The sequence below is a fragment of the Daktulosphaira vitifoliae genome, unplaced genomic scaffold (genome assembly GCF_025091365.1).
Source record: "Daktulosphaira vitifoliae isolate Bord-2020 unplaced genomic scaffold, ASM2509136v1 Scaffold_3, whole genome shotgun sequence".
Classification (NCBI taxonomy): Eukaryota; Metazoa; Arthropoda; class Insecta; order Hemiptera; family Phylloxeridae; genus Daktulosphaira; species Daktulosphaira vitifoliae.
In genome coordinates this window covers 23513290-23524637 of record NW_026099574.1, presented here as the reverse complement: position 1 = coordinate 23524637, position 11348 = coordinate 23513290, and the positions used below count along the sequence as shown (strand labels likewise).

The following is an 11348-nucleotide window of genomic DNA, read 5'->3' as shown; positions in this document are numbered from 1 at the left end:
GTCAGATATCATCTATACTTGTCCCATCTATGCCTCGTCCACACTGTGCCTCGACCCCACTGTGCTACCGTTTTTTATATTTTATTTATCAGGTAACTGATGCATTAGATGATAGATCACGAGCTAAATCGCGCACAGAATTAGCACTAAGAAATCAATTCAATTAAACAAGCCATTAGAAATGTAAAGATAAAGGAAAGTATTGTTAGAAAAGTTTATGCATTCCTTAGAAACTGAAAGGGCTACTGGGCTCACAAGTCCTTAACTGGTAAAAGAACACAAACAAATTTTCATTTGAGATGAATAACAATAATTATATTCTGATAGAACAATGAATGATTTATTTTTCCTATAATGAAAGATGAATGTCAATAAAAAATATATTATTATAACATTGAACTATACATAATCTTAACAGTTAGTAAACATTTAACAACATTTATATTTAATTTCTCAAGGAATATATTAAATGACTTAAATCTCAATTCACACACATTATAATAAATGTATATAAATATAGATATAATATATTTATTATAACTTGCCAATAGAAAAGAACAAGTTATTTACATCAATAAATACTTATGCATAAGTGGATGAGGAACAAATTTATGGTTTAACTTCTTTTATTTAATTTAGCAATTTTTACTTGAGATGATGTTGCTGTGAGGTACACATATCCTGACAAAATGAGCAACCACAATTGGCTGAGAACAAAATATCCACAAAAGAATTGTTCAGAAGAACATATTTTTTCTTTCTTCATATATCTGAGTAGACCACAATCGACTTAGAACAAAAATCCACTTAAAAGGATTGTTCAGAAGAACATATTTCTTCCAATATCACATGTAGTTCCATAACCATAAAAAAAAAATCAGTCTTTTATCACAAAAAAAACAAGATGAAATGTGATAGCTTTACACAGGTCGCCCTATTCTGCGGCGCGAACAGAAACATAAGAATAGATATCCATTATGTATATGAGTGTTCTGATAATCAAGTTAAGCTAAATTTACCTTTCAGCTTCATTGGAGACTGATAATGGTTTAATTATCGCTTAATTATTAAGTAGTAATTACTTCAAAAACTAGATGTGAACAAAATCTGAAGTTAAATTTGAAATATCTTACACAATTCATCCAGATATTATAGACAACAGAAAATTATTAATTATTTATTTGTATTGTTATTATTTAAATAATTTGAGAATATTATTTTAAAAACAATTGGTTGTTTAATACAAAATATTTGTTATTGATTTAAAATGAAAATTTTATAAATTCTATATATTTATAAGTTGAAATGAGGAATTATACTCTTAGAATATATAAAAATGATTTTAATTACTATTTCATATAGTCTGTAATATACTGCAATTCTAAAAATAACTTCTTTTTTAAATACTGGTAAATGATATAGCAATGTTTTCTGCACGAGCAATATTAAAAAATCTTTAAACATTTTTTTAAATTTTTGCTTGAACATTTACTAGTTTTTTTTTTATAGTTTTTATTATATAAATATTATAGCTTGACAATTACACAAAAATTAGTTGATAGAGTATTAATTAGAACTGTGAATTACAGAAATTAAAAGGTTTTAAATATTAATAGTATAACAAAGAGTAAATTATGTACAATAAAAATTTTAAAATACAATAAAGTGGTTAAATAGTGTCTATAGTGCTCGATATAAAAGAAATAATGGCAGTAATCACAGGAATAGACCGAGAATTAATTACCAAAGAGGGAACAATATTGGAAATGCCTTTAGTTTCTAAGAATTTTATAAACAGACATCTAGTAGACGCCATGAAGGAGCAGTTCAATAAATAGTGAGAGAAGTTACCAACAACTTTTTCCTTATGCAAGTAGCAAAATGGAAGAATTTAAGGTTTAATTTATAAGAGAATGCCGGTACATAGTTATGATCCAGTTTAAGTAGTGAAAACCTAAAAATGATATTGCAGGTGAGATATAATCGATGGACTTTAGAAGTACTAGGTATGATGGACCTATGCCATTGAGCAGAGCTGACAGGGAGAGAAGACCACTTGGCGAGCCATGCACCCACAAAGGTGGATTTAAAGTAAAGCAAAGCATCAAAATAAGGAAGAAGAAATGAAGGATAACACTGAAAAGATTATGCGTTTTTAGTCATATAATTTGCGAATACGTAACCCGACTTGGCTAGGAAATCACCCAATGGAATTGAACATTTTGAAAAACAGTGCTCTAATTGATAGTATTATAGGGAAAGTAAGAAAATTGAAAGGATTTATATACTAATAGCCAAAATACATGCCTGCAAATCAAACCAGATAAAGAAATAAAAGAGATATTCTGAGAAACAAATATGTAGTGTAATGCACTAACAATAGCAATGCATTCAGTAGTAAAGGAGTATGAAAGTTGGTAGAAAAGGAGATATTAAGACTTGGTATGTAATAAGTACAACCTGATTTGAGTGATAAGGCAGGCTCGTCAGTAAAATTACACGAAAGTTGGGAAAATTTATATAAGTCTAATAAGAAAATAAATTATTGATAAAGAACGAAGAAAGCTAAAAGTTGAGAAGCCTAGAAAATTAGTTAGAACATGAATATTACGTGTGAGGATTAAAGCCACGTAAGGGCAGATATAATTGGAAGACGACTATAGGACTTATGAATATGATTAGTGAGAAATGAAAGTAAAGAATGTATAGAATCAAGAATAGGAAGAGATTTGGTGACATATCTGTCAGAGTTTGCGAACAGATTTAAATAGGTTAAAAATTAAGCGTTTAGGAGGAGAAGCAATGGATTTTAGGAGGAATTAGCCTACTAAACGACGGCTTGTAATTTCGATAGGAGGACAACAACATTTAATTTTAGGGCTGGAGAGAAGGAAGGGCATCTAAAATTGATCGTAAGCAAAAGATCATTATTTAATTAAACCTGTTACGATGACAGAAGGAATCAGAAAAGGATAAAAATGTAGTTAACCTTAGCGCGAATAAGAGAGTAAAAAATGAATAAACGGGAGGAGGGATGTGATTCCCCGTTGTCACAGTAATACAACAGAGGAAATTAGACCAGCGCAATACAGAGGATAAGAGGAACTGAAAATGAGGAACCTATATTAATTTAGGATTTAATTTAAGTCCTAGATTAGTAACTGTATTAGAGAGGGATATAAAGTGATTGTCTAGACTCTAGAGTAACGTGGGAAATAGAGAGCTGATGTGAAGTAAGAAGAGTGGAGGTTTTTGGATAGGATGACAAAAAGTCGTTGAGAATAGCCACAGCGTAATCAAGTTATTTATCAGAAGAAAAAAGAACGATATCATCGGCATAAAAAAGGTAAGAGAAACCACGAGAGGAAAGGTCATTACTGTACACATGTATAAATTGAAGTGAATGGAATTAAGATAACTTTTTTGTGGAAGTCCACGAAAACAAAATTGAGAAATAAATTCCTATATTCAGAACACAGACAAGGAATGAAAATTTTAGACATTTCATCTTAAAAAGCTAGAAAAGTATTATTATAAAGTATACAGTATAAACAATTAATTATAAAGTATAAATTATTAACAATTAAAAAAAAAATGTGNCTTTTTCGACTTTAAAAAAGTAAAAAATGTTAATAAGTATAATATCATATGTCTTATGAACTTTATTCTATGTCAATGAAATTATATAATATTCATGAAAGTCAGTTTATTCCCCTAATAAAATATTTTAAAATAAAATAAAATACAAAACCTAGAATTTTAATATAAAATAGCATATATTTGAATACGGTAGCCATTTGCGCATAGAAGATAGGTCGTCGGGACAAATTTTTTTTTTTATTTTAGTAGTACATAAAATAATCTTTAATTTGATATATGTTTAAAGGACGCAGTATTCCCGGAACATTTTCAAAAGTTCAGTTGAAAAAGATCTATGTTTTTTACAATATTTCAAATTTTGAACGCACCCCTATATAAGGGGAATTTGTCCAATTTTAATAAAAAGTAAGTCAAATGAAAGATATACTTATAATATATTTAGAAAAAAAAATTGTGCTGATACATACATTTTTCGAAAAGTTATAGCATTTTTAAGTTGAAAATTTAAAAACAAAAATAGCGTTTTTTTAACTACGGCAGCCGTTTACATGCAGAAGATAAAGTGTCGGGACAAATTTTTTTTTTCATTTTATAGTACATAAAATAAGCTTTAATTTGATATATGTTTAAAGGACGCAGTATTTCCGGAACATTTTCAAAAGTTCAGTTGAAAAAGTTCTATGTTTTATACAATGTTTCAAAGTTTGAACCCCCCCTATATAAGGGGAAATTGTCTAATTTTAATAAAAAGTATGTCAAATGGAAGATGTACTTATAATGTATTTAGAAAAAAAAAAATTGTGCTGATACATGCATTTTTCGAAAAGTTATAGCATTTTTAAGTTGAAAATTAAAAATCGAAAATCGAAAATTTTAACACAAAAATAGTGTTTTTTTAACTACGGCAACCGTTTACATGCAGAAGATAAAGTGTCGGGACAAATTTTTTTTTTCATTTTATAGTACATAAAATAAGCTTTAATTTGATATATGTTTAAAGGACGCAGTATTTCCGGAACATTTTCAAAAATTAAGTTGAAAAAGTTAGATTTGTAAAAAAGTTGCTATTTTAAATCCCCCTCCATGAGCAGGTTAAGTGTTAGATTTTCAATAAAATGATATCAAACGAAAGGGAAATATCTAAGGTTTAAGTATAAAAAAAAATTATGTTGATTTGTTTATTTTTTAAAAAGTTATGGAAGTTTTAAGAAAAAAAAGTGAAAAAAATGACAAAATTTACCGATTTTTAAATTTGTAATTTTTTTGGATATTTCCCCCATTTTCGCGGAACGAGGGAATTGTTTTCAATTTTTAAGCGTAATGTCTTCAACTAGATACGATTTGTGATTTTTTGACGTATTATTGAAAGAAATCGGTCCAGTAAGAGTTGAGAAAAAGTGGCAAGACATAAAAAAAAAACACATTATAGTAAAATTAATACCTTCTCAGTTTCGCATCGAAGCTAATAAATATTTTTTTTTTTCTTGCAAGCATATATTTGAAAAATCATCAGGGACACAACTAAACCTAACTACGACCCAAGTCACCCCTAAAAAAAACTTAGAGCTAAATTAAACAAATATAATTTATTGTAATATGACGAATAACTCAAAAAATATTATGTAATTTTTAAACATTTTATACAAATTATATTATTTAATTAACATTCTGCTGTCCCATTCACAATATTACATAGAACAATGTGTTTAATATAATAATAACAGTACATAAATAGTAACATACAACCACCACAGTTAAGTTGTACTAATTTGTGCATGCAGCTTTTAAATAATCTTCCGTAAATGATAACCATAGATAATAAAGAATGGAAAGGCCATTCATGGATATTTGACGTAAGGAGTAGCATAGAGAATAGATATTGCTGCTTCATAAATGTGCTTTATACAACAATTGTTGTATTTGAGGTCATAACCACTGAATTAATATCATAACTATTCTGTGTCCTAACCATTCCACAATAAAATTTTGTTTACGTTCACAGATCTTATAAACATAACGTTTATTAGATCAATGTTACATTATAATATGAGTTATTATCTATGGTTTCACTTCAATATCAATAGTGTTAAGTAAAATGTTTATTCTTCTTCCATGATAGCCGGTTGAACACTAACCAATTAATTGGTATTAAGTATAATCTGGTTTTACTGATCTGTTCTCAATCGCAATAATAATAATATGTTTGTATACTATTACTAATGATTTAATATTGTTTTGATTTATATTTTGCTGAATAGTGAGTACTGTGAATCTCATCTAAATTACGCTAACTTAACATTTTTCTCTATTGGACAATAGATGAGATTGATTTCTAGCCTTAAAAGTACTTGTTTCTGTTTAAATGATGTGTTGATCTGATTACCATGTGCCCTTCTCGTATAAGAAGAAAATTAAAAGATCCCTAATCCCTGATTTGTTAATTGAAACTGTCAAGGAAAGTTTTCTTATAAGTAATCTTGTATCGGATAATTAAGCTTTTATCTTCAATGTCTTCCTCATGGGTCTATTTATTGGCTGTTGCCTTTTTGTTATTCTCATTTCACTCTGTCAAAGGTAAAACAATAAAACATAGTAATAATAGTATTAATATTGGAAATTATTTACTAGGCTCAATTAGTAGCCTTCAATAAAACTAAGTTTTATCATTTACAGGTTTGGAGTGTTATTGTGATATATGTGTTGATACAAATTTTACATGTATTACGGATGGTTATTGTTTTTCAAGTATTTCTCTTAACAAAGATACTGGAGTTAAAATTTATTCATCAAGGTATAAATATGACAGATAAGTTATTTTAAAAGTATCATCCTACTTAAAAAAAAATTATTTCAGTATTTTTTAAATTTATTTATTTTTTGTTAGTATTTAAAATTTAAATTTTAAAACATACATAATCTGAGTGGTTATTTTTTGATAGTAAATCAGTTTCTAGAAGCATGTTAACATTTTCAATAATTTATAAATAGTATTAAATAAATAAATGATTTTTAAACCATAAAGTTAATAACTAAGAGACATAAATTGTTTCTTAATCTGAACTTTGTCAATTTATTCTTATAATTCTCAAATATCCTTTGCAATGCCCATTATAGACTTCATTAATAGTACTTATTATTTTTAGATTTTGCTTATAAATTCTTTAGATATTAAAGAAGTAATAATCTAACAAAGGTATTGATTTATAAAAAAAGAAATATTAAAAAATTGTCTATAACATCAGACAAAGTTTTTTCTACTAAAATTGTAAAATAAATAGTTGATTCAAATTATTTGTTGAATATAGGTATAGAGTTCTTAAATTGATTTAACTTCTCAATGGTATAAGTAAAAAATAATTTTTAGTACCTTTTTTTGTGGTTGAAAAGGTGCCTTACAAATTTAAAAAATAATATTAATACTTCTGCATTTGAACTATGAAATATCAGTTAAATAAATAAATTTTATTTTGATTTGTACTATAATAATCAAATAAGATGGTCATTAAATACAGATAGACATTATAATGTGAAGTAATAAATAATGTTGCAAAATTCATTACTAACTACACATTTAAATAAATAATTTTTTTTTTTAATTTAATAATTATTTATTATGTTGATATATTAATAAAACATATTTAATTAATACTTTAAGATTTATTTTACATTTTATTTATCATAGAACACTTGAATATTTAATGAAATCAAAAGTATTAATATTGTGTTTTTAACAGAAGATTTTTGGTCATAAATTATTTAATAATTTATTATTGAAAGAGGATTCCTAAAATATATTACTGTGTAAATTTATTTTAAGCTTGATAATTGCATATAAAAATTAAAAATCAAAAATACAATGTATAAAATTAAAATACATATACATTAGATGATTATTTATTTTTAAGTGATAAAATTTTTATTAAACCAAATCATTAAACATTTTATTTCCTTTTATTATTCTTATCTTGGACAAGTAAAATTTCTCTTTTGGGGCATTAAGTTTTAATTAAAGTTCAACAAGTTTTTCTATGTAAAATTAAAAATAATCTTTTAAATTAATATTATTTCATTGTGCATCTTTAAACCAAAAAGATATTTCCATTAAGTAATTTTTTTCGAAATTGAATTTAAGTTGTTTGCACAAGGCCCAGTTTCTTCCACCAGAAAATCCTCGTATTTGTTTTCGAAAAGAGCTACGTGAGGAAAGTTCAATATTCTGTTGCCAGGATCGAAACTATTGCAATCGATTGTTGTATCCAAAATTATTTGAAGCTAAATCTACAGGTCATTTATTGTTTGTGTGTGACCCTTTTAACTATTGTGAAGTTTATATAATATTCCTCAAGTACTAATATATAATCCTGGTTAAACTTGAATTTTTATTTTTTCTTAACTAAAAGTTAGTTTTAAAATAAATACATTTTTATAAGTTTTAAAAATTCATTTTTAGGTGTCTAATATAGTTTTATTAACTGGCTAACCAAAGTTTTATAGTTTGATTAACATGTTTGTGTAACTGTGTGATTATTTTAGGTGTTTGGAGAATAATATTGTGATTCCAAGAGAAAAACCTTTGGTTTGTCACTACCCTAATAAACATAATGATTCTTTTGTAACAGAATGTTGTAAAGAATATGACTTTTGTAACAAAGATTTAAAGCCAACATTACATGTTAGGCTTCCAGGTAGGTGTTTCATAACTTAGCATGGGTTTATTTATTAACTTTTTCCAATATTAATGCTAAAATTTTACTCCTATGATATCTTTATTTTATTATTTATAATGTTAAATATGATTTAGATGACAATGAAAACAGCCGCAGAAGTAAGGAACGTTTGGGTACATGGCAATTGGCTATTATCATAGCTGGTCCTATTGCAGTTGTTTGTTTAGTTGTTATGTTAATCATGAACTTTTTGACTGGTTCTAATAAACGACATAACATAAGATATTTACCAACTCCTCGTACCATAGCTGCTGATCAGCAGCCCATCTTAACTGCAGCTGTATCACTAAGAGACATGATTGAAATGACTACAAGTGGATCAGGATCAGGTGTGATTATAAAATTATTAAAATATTGTGTGATTTAAAATTTTTCATTTTAACAATGATATTTAAAATTTAATAAATAAATATTTAAGTGTAAATTGGCATAAGTTATAATTATAAATAGTAATAATTTTATTATAAATTATAATTAGTAAACATTTGTGAAGATTCTCTTTAAAAATAGTAATAATTTTGAATTTGGTCTGAAGTTATATAGGTTTTATCATAGAGAAACTGACAGTGCACATTTTTTACTGAATAAATCTTATATTATGAAAAGAACTATTAATGAATTTATTCAGATTAAAGTAAAAACAAGTGCATTAAGCAGAGTTATCATATAGATTAATTTCATTTGATAATTTCCTAGTTAACTAATATTTTTTATTATTATTTTAGGTTTACCCCTCTTGGTTCAAAGAAGTATTGCTAGGCAAATTCAGCTAGGTGTACCTATTGGCAAAGGGAGATTTGGAGAAGTTTGGCAAGGAAAGTGGCGTGGTGAACAAGTCGCTGTAAAAATTTTCTCATCAAGAGAAGAAAGGTCATGGTTTAGGGAAGCAGAAATATATCAAACTGTTATGTTGCGTCATGATAATATATTAGGATTTATAGCAGCAGATAATAAAGGTGAATATAAACAAAATCATAAAAGTTAACTTAGAATAATTAACAAATGTTTTTTTAGATAATGGAACATGGACTCAATTATGGCTTATAACTGATTATCATGAAAATGGATCTTTGTTTGATTTTTTAAATCGAACTACGGTTGACACAAATGGTATGATAAGAATGGCTTTATCAATTGCAACTGGACTAGCACATTTACATATGGAAATTGTTGGAACTCAAGGTAGTGTATAATTTTTTAAATATTTAATTTATATATTATTGTATTTTAATAGTAAATAAAAATTAATTCCTTAGACAATATATTTACGACTATTACCTATTTTTAATTTATAAAATGAAGTTATATCATTTTTAATTTACTCTAGTGACAACTAATTTTATTTTATTGTTTTATTATTATTACTATTTATATATTTTATGCTTTAAAGTAATGTAATAGTTATATAATTTTTTGTTTGTAATAATTATATTAAAAGTTTTTATTTCTTTTAGTTATTTTAATTATCACTAATTAGAGTTTTATTATTTTAAAGAATTTACTATACAGACAGTGTTGAACATATGTTATTTTCAAACTATTAATTTTAGTTTATATAATAATTTCATACAAAATTTACTACCACAATTCTACCATTGCTAAGCCACTCAATATTTATATAAAAAAAAACTTAATTTTTAAATATAGATATTTGACACATTGACTTTTTATTTCTTGATATAGTATAAACACAATAAATTATATTTCTTTGTATTTAATTTATAATTAATTCTTAATTTAATTATACTTATGTTAAATGTATTTTAGGAAAGCCAGCTATTGCACATCGTGATCTTAAATCAAAAAATATTTTAGTTAAATCTAATGGAACTTGTGCAATTGGTGATTTAGGACTTGCTGTTCGTTATGATACTTCAATGGATACTGTTGATATACCATTAAATCATAGAGTAGGCACTAAACGGTATATGGCACCCGAGGTAATTTACTTTAACCTCTAGTAATTATAAAAAAAAAGTATAAATAATTTAATGCTTATTATTTGATAATATGATAGGTTTTAGAAGAAACAATCAATATGAATCATTTTGATTCATTTAAAAGAGGTGATGTTTATGCTTTGGGTTTAATACTATGGGAAATTACTAGAAGATGCAATATTGGAAATATGCAAGAAGATTATCAACTGCCATATTATGATAGTGTACCATCAGATCCCACAATTGATGAAATGCGTAAAGTTGTTTGTTTTGAAATGAAACGACCACTTATACCTCAAAAATGGAATGCTTGTCCGGTAAAATTTTTAATTTGTAACAAATTTATTATAAATAACTTGAACTGTGTTAATTATTTAGTGTTTGCAAACAATGAGTAAACTTATGCAAGAATGTTGGTATCATACAGCATCAGCTCGACTTACTGCATTACGCATTAAAAAAACTTTATCAACATTAGGTGCCATTCAAAATCACAATTTTAATACAAATATTTAAAATGTCTGTGGTTTCTTTATTAAAAGTATACTAGTTACTACTAGATTATGTACAAAAATTTAGTATGGTATTTGAATATCTACTCTACTAATAATATTTATTTATTTATGTTATTTATCATTTGATGTAGATAATATGTGCCATTTGATTTGATTATAAAAATTATTTGATAGAACAATTTAGTTTTCTATAAGAATATTTAAATATTTGTACAATGTACTTAAGTATTTTAAAGTAATCATTCAATATATTTGTTTGTTGAATAGTTTATATATATTTTTTTTAACTTCATGACAATTAATCAAAAAATTGAAAAAAATCTGTGTATCTATTTTGAACTATATTCAAATTCAATAGTAATTAATAAGCAATGCCTTGATAAACTATCATTATTATTTAAAGAACAATATTTTTAATTTTATATATTAATATTATGAGTATTCAATGGAATTTTATTTTATAAATTGATTTGTAGTAGTTTCATTACATAATAAAAAATAAGAAAAATAAATAATAGAGGTATTATGTGCAATATTTATGTAATTAATATTTAACATATATTATT

The 11348-nt window shown here is 25.7% G+C and overlaps 1 protein-coding gene and 1 long non-coding RNA gene across 3 annotated transcripts in view; one reads left to right on the top strand and one right to left on the bottom strand.

Moving 5' to 3' along the window:
• LOC126903288 (uncharacterized) overlaps positions 1–11348 on the bottom strand; it is a 44337-nt gene that overhangs the window by 11324 nt on the left and 21665 nt on the right. The gene's annotated exons all lie outside the window — the stretch shown is intronic.
• LOC126903260 (TGF-beta receptor type-1-like) lies at positions 5780–10897 on the top strand. 2 transcript variants are annotated; one of them, XM_050681355.1, is made up of 9 exons: positions 5780–6174; positions 6274–6391; positions 7733–7884; positions 8402–8656; positions 9053–9283; positions 9342–9509; positions 10095–10267; positions 10345–10584; positions 10646–10897. In XM_050681355.1, the coding sequence occupies exons 1-9, from the start codon at positions 6108–6110 to the stop codon at positions 10781–10783; spliced, it is 1542 nt and encodes a 513-aa protein (XP_050537312.1). In that variant the 5' UTR covers positions 5780–6107; the 3' UTR covers positions 10784–10897. The 2 variants fall into 2 exon arrangements, with proteins under 2 accessions (XP_050537312.1, XP_050537311.1); XM_050681354.1 differs by lacking the exon at positions 7733–7884 and adding an exon at positions 8134–8285 and having other exon boundaries at positions 5782–6174.

Coding starts and splice junctions, on each gene's coding strand:
- LOC126903260 (XM_050681355.1), top strand. CDS start 6,108: ATGTCTTCCTCATGGGTCTATTTATTGGCTGTTGCCTTTTTGTTATTC. Junction 6,175..6,273: donor CTCATTTCACTCTGTCAAAG/GTAAAACAATAA, acceptor TATCATTTACAG/GTTTGGAGTGTTATTGTGAT. Junction 9,510..10,094: donor GGAAATTGTTGGAACTCAAG/GTAGTGTATAAT, acceptor AATGTATTTTAG/GAAAGCCAGCTATTGCACAT.